This window comes from Cervus canadensis, chromosome 4, assembly GCF_019320065.1.
Source record: "Cervus canadensis isolate Bull #8, Minnesota chromosome 4, ASM1932006v1, whole genome shotgun sequence".
Lineage (NCBI taxonomy): Eukaryota > Metazoa > Chordata > Mammalia > Artiodactyla > Cervidae > Cervus > Cervus canadensis.
This window is the reverse complement of record NC_057389.1, coordinates 22,058,473-22,071,540: the sequence shown is the minus strand read 5'-3', so window position 1 is coordinate 22,071,540 and position 13,068 is coordinate 22,058,473. Positions and strand designations below refer to the sequence as shown.

Genomic DNA, 13,068 nt, shown 5'->3' with positions numbered 1-13,068 from the left:
TTTTTTCTGACTTTTCTTTCAGAGAGGAAACAGAATGTCACTAAATAATAAAGGGAAATAAGCAGGATTTCCAAGAAAAATGAAAGGAGAATGTGAGTACAAGAAAGGTTGAAAGCCAATTTACCAATTTTGAAAAATGTGAAACCAATCCTAGTTGTTAACCTTGGAATTAGCTAAGGCCTAGGCTTTTCTTATTTTAAGGTTTGAGAGTCCCCCACTTCACCTCTCATTTGCCCTTGACATAAGGAATTCTGCTCCCACCAGTTCATTTTAAATCACTCTTGACAAGGTCATAGTAACCTTGAAGATATGAACCCAATGGACCCTTTCCATCCTTCTTTTATTTGAGCTTTTGGCAATATTTGACCTCACTGGCAATGCCAGTCTTCCTGAAACATTGTCACCCCTTGACTTACATGATTCCAGACTACTTTTCACCCGTTTGGTCACTCTTTCACAATATCCTTATAAAACTATTTCTTTAAAATGTGTGTGTTTCAGGGGGTTCCCTGGTAGTCCAGTGGTTAAGAATCTGCCTACCAGTGCAGGGGACATGGGTTCCCCGGTCTGGGAAGATCCCACATGCTGCAGAGCAACTAAGCCTGTGTGCCACAACTACTGATCCCACACTTCTAGAGCCCGTGCTCTGCCATAAGAGAAGCCACCTGAATGAGAAGCCCTTGCACCGCAACTATAGAGCATTCCCTGCTTGCCGCAACTAGAAAGAGCCTACACACAGCAACGAAGACCCAGCACAGCCAAAAAATAAACAAATTAATACATTTTTTTTTTTTAATGTGTGTTTTTCAGCATTTGGTCCCAGGCTCTCCTCTCTTGTCACTTTATATTGGGAGTTCTTAATGTTGGTTTTCTTGTTTTTTTCTTTTGGAGGCACTGAAGCCTTTGAGAATCTGGAAAAAAAAAAAAAAAACTATGTACTCGCTCTCCAGAAAAATGAACATAGATACACACAAAAAGGTTTTGTGCATTATTTAAGCTGGTTCACAAGACACCTTCCTCTGCTCCACACAATTTGGTAGTGTAATCTTCACTTACCATCAATATGCTGATTTCCAAACTTAGATTTTCAGCTAAGATCTGTTATCCTCTATGTCAGACTCTTATAGCCAACTACTTACTGAACTTCTATCACATGCCCCCCAAACCCAACATGTCCAAACTATAATTTATTATCTTCTTTCCCTAAACTGTACTTCCTCCTCTGTTTCATATCTTAGGACAGGGCACCACCAACAATCCAATTATGTCCAGATACCTCTCCTTTAATTCCCCTCTCCCTATCCATCACAAGAACTGTGAACACGAACTTCAAAATGTCTTTTCAATGCCTCCACTTCTCTGCATCCCAATGTATGCCAACCTCACTGAGCCTCAGCATTTTCTCTCTCTTGACCTACTGCAACCGCCTACTAACTGGTTCTTCTGCCTCCAGCTTTTTTCTTCTGTAATGTATTCTCTGTGTCTTTGCAAATGCAAATTGGATTATGTCACTTCCCTCGTGGCTTCACAGCATCCTTCTTCTATTCATAAACAGATTTACCATCAAACCTGTTTTATAGTTAGAAGAAAGTTGATACAAAGAATGTTTAACTGGCTCTCTGTAATCCCCAAATCATTCACTAAAAGGACACAGAGTTAACATCTTCTGATCTTGTCCCAATTTCTTTTTTATATGATGAGGGTTGTATTAACACCTGCTTTTCCTAAGATTTTATGAAAAAAAAAAAAGAGGCAGTAACAATTCTAACAACTTCCATTTGCATAGTTCCTTGCAATTTACAAGATGCTTTCGTATATGTTTTACTGCAATGAATGTGACAGGACTTTGAAACGCTGAAACCACAAGATAAATACATTTAAAAATGTTTCCACATAATATTTCACATGTGAAAGTCACTGAGAATCAAGGTGATAGGACAGGAAAGTGAACTAGTGTTTCTGAAGGTTGACCCTCATTAAGCTCTTTCTGACTGTCAGCCCACCACCCTACGTACAGCTAGAGGTCTTCTCAGAGAGCCATGGCCCCTCCCATTTGCAGATGGACTGAGTAATTTTAGCGTCTAGACTGCCTACATTGGCCCTTGAAAAGTCACATTTAGTAGAATCTTTAAAAAGCATCCTCTTTGTTCAGAAACTATTCAATCTGCAATATGATCTCTCCGTGACTTCGCGCTACTTGTGGCAGTAATTTTATCTTTTAGTAGAAAGCCTGCAATAATATTATGTCCTTGGAGGAAAGTGAGAAGGAAAAAAAAAATTCACATCACAGTGAGTGACTCAAAAAATACAAAAAATTAATATAACAAACCCTTTAAAAAAAGGCATAGAAATGTATGTACAAAACTGCTCTTTCCCATTTTTTTTTTTTTAAAAGGTTTTTACTTGTCTTTTATAGGAGATTTTGAAAAGATGGAGGGAAAGTCTTTCTGCTTCTCTCTATAGAAGCTACTTCAAGCTGGCTATTTGGAAGAGACTGACTTTGTAATGGGAAAATATGGGTCCTGAGGTAGTTTAATCCACCCCCCTCCTCCAAAAAGTGTGACCACTCCTTCTACTTGACCTGAAAGCCTGAGCAGAGGAAGAAGCAATGGGACAGGAAGGCATGAAAAGTTCTTGAGAGTGGTTTTGTACTCATGTCTAAATGAAGAGATTCATGTCACACCAAGAAAAATCCATAGGGCCTTTGCATGGAAACAGCAGTGCTGCAAGCAGAACCACGGACTGTTGTGATGCAGTGAGTCCAGGCTCCACGCATGCTCAGTCGCTCAATTGTGCCTGACTCTTTGCAACCCTATGGACTGTAGTCCAGGCTCCACAGGCATCTACAAGTCATGGTGTGTCAATAGAGGTACAATCACTTCTATGAGGCTAACATGGCCAGTTCCAGTGTCTTCAGGGGGGTAAGTAGAAGGTCCTTTCAATCCTGGACTCACAATCATGAAGATCTCAAATTTAGACTGTGGACATTATTTCCAAATGAGGTCACCCATGCAGCTGCAGAGCGAAACTGCCAGGATTGAAAGAAGCTCATTGTGTCATTTTAAATTTGTGTCTTCCCACTGAGACAACATGGACAGCATTATCAAAGTCCCTGCCTTTGCCACCTGAATTATTGCAAGAGCCACTGGAACTGTCTTCCTGCCTCCACCCTTGCACCCCACCACCTATTCTCCCAAAAGCAGCCAGAGTGATTCTTTCTAAAATGCAAATATCACAGCTTTGATGGAATGCCTTCCCGTGAAACTCAGAGTAAATCCTGAGTTCCTAGTTTAGCCTATATAGTCCGGCATGATCTGAACTTGAGCCACCTCCTTTCAGCTTCACTGCACTCCAAGGAGACTGACCTTGCTCTTTCTGGAACACGGCATGCATGTCCCTATCTCAGGCCCTTTGCATCTGCTGTTCCCTAGCTTGAGAACCCTTTCCCCAGATATTCCATTGCTTCTTGCTTTCTTTTAGGTCTTTCTTCAAAAGTGATTTCTTCAGAAAGGTGTTCTCCACACAACCTATTTAAAAGAACACCTCTGTCACTCTCTGTCCTTGCAGGATGCCTTATTTTTTCTTACACACATGTGCATCTGCATTTATTTAGCTTATTGGCTTTTTATCTTCCTCAAGATAAGAGAATATAAGCCCCATGAAAGCCAAAGACTCTGCTTTGTTTGCTGCTATATCTCTTGTGCTTAGAATAAGTGCCTGGAACACAGTAAGTGCTCGGTAAATATTTGGGGCCCTGAACATATGAGCTCATGGAGTCATACTGCATATGATGTGGGCTTCCCAGGAGGCCCTAGTGGTAAAGAACTCACCTGCAGATGCAGGAGACTTAAGAGATGTGGGTTCAATCCCTGTATTGGAAAGATTCCCTGGAGAAAGGCACAGCAACCCACTCCAGTATACTTGCCTGGAGAATCCCCTGGACAGAGGAGCCTCGTGGGCTATAGTTCATAGGGTCACAAAGAGTAACATGACTTAAGTGACTTAGCAAGCACGCATGCATATGATGTACTAAGAGTTTATCTCTTGCATGTATTTTGTACTAAAATCACTAAACTGCTAAATATAGATGCTGGAACAGGGGAGCTTAAGGGAGTTTCCCACCCCACCCCAAGCTTCCAGTCCCAGCCTCCTGCACTGCAAGGAGCCGCGTACATGTGGTCGGACAGTCCAGCTGCTTGTCTAAGCCTTGGCCACACTCTTCCAACCCGCTACCCCTTGCAGCCAACTGCCACCCTCCGGAAACTCCTTTGGTACAGGATGTGTCCACCGGGAACAGGGGTTGCCCTGCTGGGAAGAGGCCACACAGGCCTGGAAGTGAGCACAGACTGTTTGGGTGGGAAACCCCGGCACTCTGGGCATCCAAAGCAGGGTCTCTAAGGGAGAGCACGGGCCATGGAGGACATGTCCTCAGGCAGGGGGAGGGGCATGGCTGCCAGACACGTCGAGCAGGACCCTTTAAAGCTATCTAGCCACTAGTCATTTGTGGCTATTTACATTTTGAATTAATAAAAGTTTGGTGAAATTAACCATTCAGTTCTTGAGCCGCACTAGTTACATTTCAAATGTTCAGTAGCCACCTGTGGCTAGTGATGACCGTATTAGTCACACGGCAGATATACAGTCTTTCCACCATCACAGAAATTTCTAATGGACAGCATTAGCCCTTGAAACCTCTTGCCCAGGTTTAAGTGAAGTCTCCTATAAGCTTTGTTAAATGGCTTGATTTATTCAGAAAACATTTACTGAGATTCCACTGTGTTCCATGGGCCATATGAGTTACTGCGAAATCAGAAATGGACAAGGCACAATTTCCGTAAAGGACATGCCATCTCAGGCAGGCCTGTGGCTGAATCACAGACAGGAGTAAAATCGTCATGCCCATCACATGACGGAATCTTGGCAGTGGTTCTATTTAAGCAGCATCAAGCGAACATAGGTGTTCTCCTCAGGGAAATGAAATACAGGAAAAATGGGGTTAAAGAAGGACAAAACCAATCCAGCAGTTTGTAAATCAAAGGAACGCTAGACCCAGCACCTCTTACTTAACAGAAACTTCTGCCTTCTGAATTAGACTAGATGTTAGAATGACAGATACTAGCTCATCTTACTTCATGAAGTCTGTCTCACTTTTTAAAATAACTGAAGAGAGAAAGCACAATGGCTGTTTTAAAAACCACATCTTTGAAGTTTTATGTCTCTGTGGTTTAATGTTTTTCTGGGAAAAAATTACCTATTTGTATATGTAATCCAAAGTTTCCCCAAGTATGTATATATTTTTTCATGGTTTCTTTCTTTCAATTCTTTCCCTCTAGTACAGAACATACAGAAAATTAGAATTCAACAAATCACTTGTGTTCCCACTCAAACTGTCCTGGGGAACCCTGTTTTGAAAAAAAATTACCTTACAAAGTTAAGCCTGGATTCATTTTTCTGAATTGGACCCATTTCATTCCAGCAATTTTGTTCCGTTCCAGCAAATGTATTAGACAGTCTTGCATAGATATTGTGTGAGAATAAAGGCAAGGTTTGTATAAAAACGCTTACCTGACTTCCAAAATAGTTTCAAGTTTTCCTTCTTAGTATTGTCTAGCCATAAAATCTAAACCATAAAAAGAATACTTTCGGAACTTTTGAGAAAACAAAAGTCAAGGCTAGGTTCCAGGACTTTGGAACTTCACTAAAGTTTACTTAATCATTAGTTTTCTTCCTAATTAGTGTTAAATTCCTAATTACTGGTTCTTCATTTCACAGAAACTTTTGATAATTGGCAGCTGTCAGTCAGGCAAGTTTGAGACATGTTATTCTGAAAGTGTGAAGACACACATTCAAATACACATTTTCTCTTGGGGGTGACTGCCTCAGCCAACAAAACACCATGCCTATTGCTGTAAATTTCTCATCATTATCATGGATACAATATTTCATCCAATGATATTGTCTAAAAAAATTAAATTTCCACTTATAATCTGTTAACAATTCCACACATGCTACTAAAAACAGATCTTTGCCTTTGTTTTGTCTAGATTCTCTACCCTAGAATTTCCATATGCTTCCTAGAGGTACACATTACATATTGTAGTATTGTATGTCCATACCACCTGATGAATTTGTATTAAGTCCACATTCACTTTTCTGTTTTTGCAGAATATCTATTCAATTTCAAGATATTTATTTTCATAAATTTAAAGCATATTTAATATGCACAGGCAATTAAATGCTTTAATATCATTTCCTAATAGAATAAGGTTAATGAGTTTACTCTGGAAACATTACAAACCAGCTTAATTCTATTTAAATGGCCTATGAGGAAGATTTATTTGGGGTGAAGAGAAATTTTGCCTTTGGAGAATTGGTGCATGTGTTTCACTTTCAGTAAAATATCAGGAAGATTATATCCATATTTCTAAGATGAAATCTTCTTTTAATTGATTATTTTGGAGATTCATAAACTTCTTTAGTTGGATTCCTCTTCTTCATAAATGACACAGATGTGTAGAACATCACTGTTACTGTCTTGTTCTATTAAATACATATTTTAATTTTCTTTCAGCATAGTATTGTAAGTTGAATTGAAAGCTCAAACTATCATTTATCCTGAGCGCCAAAAAACTTGTGTGGTCCAGAAAAAGTAGCTATTCACAAAGACATTTCACTGTAACATTAGCTCTTACAGAGTAAAAACAAACTTTCAAATTTAAAAATAAAAGACTGGAATATACTATTAGCTTGGCCTGTATCCAGACATATTGGCTAGACCATTTTTTTTTTAATTCATTGTCCAAACCTCAAGTTCTAAAAATTTCATACGCTTCTGCATTTTAAAGAGGGATTTCATATGTTTTTGAAAGACTGTCTTAGCAGAAACATCATAACAATTTTTTTAAGAAATAAATTCTATCCTTGTCCACCTGGTTAAAACAACTGATGAATTTATAGTTAAAGATCAGTTTACTCAACTCTGCAACTCTCTCTCAATGTGCTCAGTTGTTCTAGGATTCTAGGCTTCTAACTTGGGGGTCCAGAATTTTGATTCTCTGAGGAATCCATGTTCAGGAAGTGTAACACACTTGCTTTCCTACTAATGTTATCCTGGTAGCAAGTTCGCTAGAATTATCACTAGAAATGAATGCAAGCTGAAACTCTTCAGTGTTCACCTGAAACAATCACATTGTTATCAGCTGTACCCCAATACAAAATAAAAAGTTTTAAAAAGAAAAAAAAGTAAAAGAGAGTAAGAACTCCAGATTAAACAACTCTGTATCCCCAGAAGTCCAAGAATGAATGCTATAGGTTAGCAGAGAGTTTATGAAAACCTGCCGAGCAAGACTGATGATGTCTACGCCTCTCTTTTCTCCATATTAGACTGATGTTTGCCGAACTTCATCTTTCAGTACTCTGGGATACCAAGTATTTTGGCATTGCTTTGCTTGGGGAAAAGAGGTTTGAAGGAAACAAAGGTTCCAATAATTACAGAATGAAAGTTTGAATGAAATAAAGGATTTCTCAGATTTAATAGAGTGGAATAGGCCTTCTTGGGACATGAAGATACTTAAGATGGCTCAAAGAAGAAAAATATAGTAGGCTAAGCAGATAGTTAGAGATTCTAAGCATCCCTAGAGAGACCATGGAGAAGGCAATGGCAACCCACTCCAGTACTCTTGCCTGGAAAATCCCATGGACGAAAGAGCCTAGTAGGCTGCAGTCCATGGGGTCGCTAAGGGTCAGACACGACTGAGTGACTTCACTTTCACTTTTCATTTTCATGCACTGGAGAAGGAAATGGCAACCCACTCCAGTGTTCTTGCGACTGAAGAGACTTAGCAGCAGCAGTCGCAGAGATACCAAGGGAACATTTCATGCAAAGATGGGCTCAATAAAGGACAGAAATGGTAGGGACCTAACAGAAACAGAAGATATTAAGAAGAGGTGGCAAGAATACACAGGAGAACTGTACAAAAAAGATCTTCAAAACCCAGATAATCACAATGGTGTGATCACTCACCTAGAGCCAGACATCCTGGAATGTGAAGTCAAGTGGGCCTTAGAAAGCATCACTACGAACAAAGCTAGTGGAGGTGATGGAATTCCAGTTGAGCTATTTCAAATCCTAAAGGATGATGCTGTGAAAGTGCTGCACTCAATATGCCAGCAAATTTGGAAAACTCAGCAGTGGCCACAGGTCTGGAAAAGGTCCGTTTTCATTCCAATCCTAAAGAAAGGCAGTGCCAAAGAATGCTCAAACTACCGCACAATTGCACTCATCTCACAAGCTAGCAAAGTAATGTTCAAAATTCTCCAAGCCAGGGTTCAGCAATACGTGAACCGAGAACTTCCAGATGTTCAAGCTAGTTTTAGAAAAGGCAGAGAAACCAGAAATCAAACTGCCAACATCCGCTAGATCATTGAAAGAGCAAGAGATTTCCAGAAAAACATCTATTTCTGCTTTATTGACTATGCTTAGCCTTTGACTCTGTGAATCACAATAAACTGTGGAAAATTCTGAAAGAGATGGGAATACCAGACCAACTGACCTGCCTCTTGAGAACCTGTATGCAGGTCAGGAAGCAACAGTTAGACCTGGACATGGAACAACAGACTGGTTCCAAATAGGAAAAGGAGTACGTCAAGGCTGTATATTGTCACCCTGCTTATTAAACTTATATGCAGAGTACATCATGAGAAACACTGGGCTGGATGAAGCACAAGCTGGAATCAAGATTGCCGGGAGAAAAATCAATAACCTCACATATGCAGATGACACCACCCCTATGGCAGAAAGTGAAGAACTAAAGCATCTCTTGATGAAAGTGAAAGAGGAGAATGAAAAAGTTGACTTAAAGCTTAACATTCAGAAAACTAAGATCATGGCATCTGGTCCCATCACTTCACGGTAAATAGATGGGGAAACAGTGGAAACAGTGGCTGACTTAATTTTTCTGGGCTCCAAAATCACTGCAGATGGTGATTGCAGCCATGAAATTAAAAGATGCTTACTCCTTGGAAGGAACGTTATGACCAACCTAGATAGCATATTAAGAAGCAGAGACATTACTTTGCCAACAAAGGTCCATCTGGTCAAGGCTATGGTTTTTCCAGTGGTCATGTGTGGATGTGAGAGTTGGACTATAAAGAAAGCTGAGCACCGAAGAATTGATGCTTTTGAACTGTGGTGCTGGAGAAGACTCTTGAGAGTCCTTTGGACTGCAAGGAGATCCAACCAGTCCATCCTAAAGGAGATCAGTCCTGGGTGTTCATTGGTAGGACTGATGCTGAAGCTGAAACTCCAATACTTTAGCCACCTGATGCGAAGAGCTGACTCATTTGAAAAGAGCCTGATGCTGGGAAAGACTGAGGGCAGGAGGAGAAGGGGACAACAGAGGATGAGATGGTTGGATGGCATCACCAACTCAATGGACATGGGTTTGGGTGGACTCCGGGAGTTGGTGATGGACAGGGAGGCCTGGCGTGCTGCGGTTCATGGGGTCGCAAAGAGTCGGACACAACTGAACTGAACTGAACTGAACTGAAGCATACAGTATGGGCTTCCCTGGTGGCTCAGCAGTAAAGAATCTGCCTGCAATGCAGGAGACCTGGGTTCAATCCCTGGGTCAGGAAGATCCCCTGGAGGAGGGCATGGCAACCTCCAGTATTCTTGCCTGGAGAATCCCATCAACAGAGGAGCTTGGCGGGCTACAGCCCATGGGGTTGCAAAGAGTCGGGCATGACTGAGTAACGAACACACAACACACAAGTATACAGTAGATTCTCAAGAAATGTTTGGATGAATATATAAATGAATGAATAAATGAATGAACACATTGATTGTGAGAAGTGTTAACAAACTACTTTATGGAATTTTTCTAAGGTCAGAGAGCATTTCTCATTAAAATTTTTCAGGTGCCTGCAGCATCCAACGGTTTCATGTAACTTATGAACCCAATATAAATATTTGCTACTGTGACTGAAAAAAGAAATGAAGAAATATAGCTTTTTAATAATCATATTTCTTAAAGTGGCAATGAGGAGAACCACTGCCCTTTACACTTGTTCACTCAGGAACTAGTTTTCAAGGGAATATATAGGTATCTTCACAGCCACCATAGCTGGACATGAGTTGGGTTAATGTTATAAAAATGAAAGTGACAACTGCACCAAGACAGCACATTATCTGGGCTTCCCTTGTGGCTCAGATGGTAAAGAATCCATCTGCAGTGCAGGAGACCTGGGTTCTTCCTGGTTGGGAAGATCTCCTGGAGGAGGGAAAGGCTACCCACTCCAGCATTCTGGTCTGGAGAATCCCCATGGACAGAGGAGCCTGGCGGGTTACAGTCCGTGGAGTCACAAAGAGTCAGACACGACTGGGTGACTAAGCACAGCATATCATCTATGGCTAATGCTTTAACTACCCAAAGTAGAAGAGAAACATCCTATGGCATGTGGGCTGCTGTAAGGATATGATACTCTGAGGCATTCTCGTGGAGGCTCTTTTTTGGTGGGAAGAGAGAGAAACATCCTTAACTTCAGGTCCACCTTCTCTTTTTGGTGGCAAGCACAGCGCCAGCTTCAACACGACACATCACTGCTCTGAGAAGACCACAGAAGGGACCCAAGTGGGTACTGCCTGGCCACCTCTGTCTCCCCAGGAAGATGCCCCCGAGAACAGAGGATTCATTACAGTCTTGGCAAAACACCAGCTCACACCAGCTGTGTGTGGGACTGCTCGGCCTCCTGCCCAGCTAAGAGGCATAGACGTCGTCAGTCTTGCTCGGCAGGTTTTCATAAACTCTCTGCTAACCTAGAGCATTCATTCTTGAACTTCTGGGGAAACAGAGTTGTTTAATCCTGAGTTCTTAAAGGCAAACATATTTTCTTTTAAATCTACTCCTGGAACTTATGAGCTTCGGAAAGCAACATTCACAGCAGATTTGAGATTTCCATTTTTGGTAAAGGCCAAGTGAGTGGTGTGAGTTCCATCTATTACCTGTTATCTGAATACACCAAGTCAGGAGGTAAAATAGGGGGCTCGTGTGGGGGGCAGGGTGGGAATCTGTTACTTCAGTTAGATTTACAGGGAGTCTTGTAAACAGGGTGCTAAAAAGTGTGTTGGATTTTTTTTAACCTTTTGTGACACACAACAGAGCTGTGAAATCAGTGAATTAAATAGTTCCAGTCCCCTGGGCACACATGAGCAATAGCATAAAAATGGCAGCACCCATTATAACGTTACTGCCACGGAGCAGATGGACAGCTTCGGTTTCAGTCTTTTGTCCTTACTTCAGAATGGGGCAGAACTGGGAAACGACTGTAAATTTTCTCAAAAGAGATGAATAGGAAAGCTGTTAACTTTTTTCTTATTAAAAAAAGCAGCCTGGAAAAATTCCAAATTACACATTTTGCAGCTCTTTGACTGCAATTCTTTAGCTTTTGCTGCAAAACATCTGTAGGTGGTTAAGCACTTCCCACCCTCATTCCCCAAAATGGAATATCTCATTCCTGGCAAGACATCCAATGCCCAAGAAGACATATGTTTACCAAACCAGTTCCCTGCCATATGTGTCCCACAGTTTATCCAGAGCACGATGCATGGGAGCTGATTGGCTTAGCTTGAGAGACTCAGAGAAGGAAAACAAGCAGGAAACAGATTGAGAAAGAAGTTAAAGATGGGGAGAGGGTGAGAGAGAGGAAGAAGAGAAAGGGAAAGGAAATGAGAATTACTTTTTATTTTCTTCATTCATTTTCCTTTTAAAACTTAATCTCTTCCTTTTGCAGTGAACGTTAATAAGAAAATTTCTGGTCATATTGTACTGTTTTTACTGCTACAAGGTAATTTCCAAAATTACAGAATGGAAAAATCACAAAGGTGACATACAGATGAACCCTAACACTGGAGATATTTTGATATCTAGTCATCTCTGACTTTTTCTATGATATACGATCAAATTATCAAATAGAACAAACATTAATGACCACTTGAGTTTAAATTTTAATTTTGGACTTATAAAAAGCTATAAGTTTGTCATATTTTGACAAATTCCAAGACAGAAAACCTCAAATTCAAAATAACCTTGCTGGACCAAATAAGTAATTCTAACCATCAAAGGGGAGGATAAAAAGGTTGCAAACATAGTACTTAGATTCACTGAAATAACTCTAAATTTTAAAATAATTCCACAGAATAATAAAAATATCATTTTAGCCAGAAAAAACAAGGCTGAAAAAGGAAAATGTATACTTTTATTGACAGTTTCTATTCTGCACATTAATTAAGATATTCTGACAAAAATACAACATATCAATGGGGGCAAACTGTTGGTAGTAAATAGTATCTATATATTAATAAGCAAGTATGTTGATAATTCCCTAGAGCAGTTAACAGTTTTTAAAAATAATTTTACATATGAAAAATAATTTGAAGGACTCAAAAAGACAAAATTCTAATGTAAATACTAGGTATAAAACTAATATTGCTAATTATTCAGTCTTCCATAGCCAAACCACTTTACTTCTATGATGAAAAAAAATTTAAGAGAATTGACACTGCCTTACCCATTTTAGTTTTTCGACCATTTAGACTCTTCACAGGCAATGGATTAAACTGGGGTAAAGTTGTGGAATAGCAGAAATGTGTCACCTCAAGCACATAAATTCCCATCAAGTTTATGTATTATCTTTTAAAAAGCTTTTACTATTTAATAAGATTTAGTGTCTTACTTTTAATCTCATATTGCAGTTGCTGGAAAAAAAAGAAAAGGGAGGGAGGGAGGGAGGAAGGAAGGGAGATCTAGCACTCTCCACCATGTTGCACTGTTGTCCTGGATTCACAACATGGGACATCACTTCCACCAGTAAGTAAACAAGATTCTCAAAGAGCACTTGGGAGGACATACTAACCTTACAGCATTGTTAGCTTCAGAGGGTTTTAAATAAGCAAATGGTTTGTGGTTTTAACATAACATATACTAGCAAAAGAAAAGAAAGTTAGACTAATAGCTGCTTCTATGTATTCATTCAGCAATTTTACAGGAATTTAAAGTTGCATAACTCTTT

The 13,068-nt window shown here is 40.1% G+C and overlaps 1 protein-coding gene across 1 annotated transcript in view; it reads right to left on the bottom strand.

The window, feature by feature from the left end:
• Positions 1 to 774: 774 nt before the first annotated feature.
• LOC122440808 overlaps positions 775 to 13,068 on the bottom strand; it is a 175,573-nt gene continuing 163,279 nt past the window's right edge. The window contains exon 7 of the mRNA XM_043467514.1: positions 775 to 911. Coding sequence (XP_043323449.1) covers positions 858 to 911 — 54 coding nt within the window. The 3' untranslated portion in view covers positions 775 to 857. The remainder of the gene's footprint in view (positions 912 to 13,068) is intronic.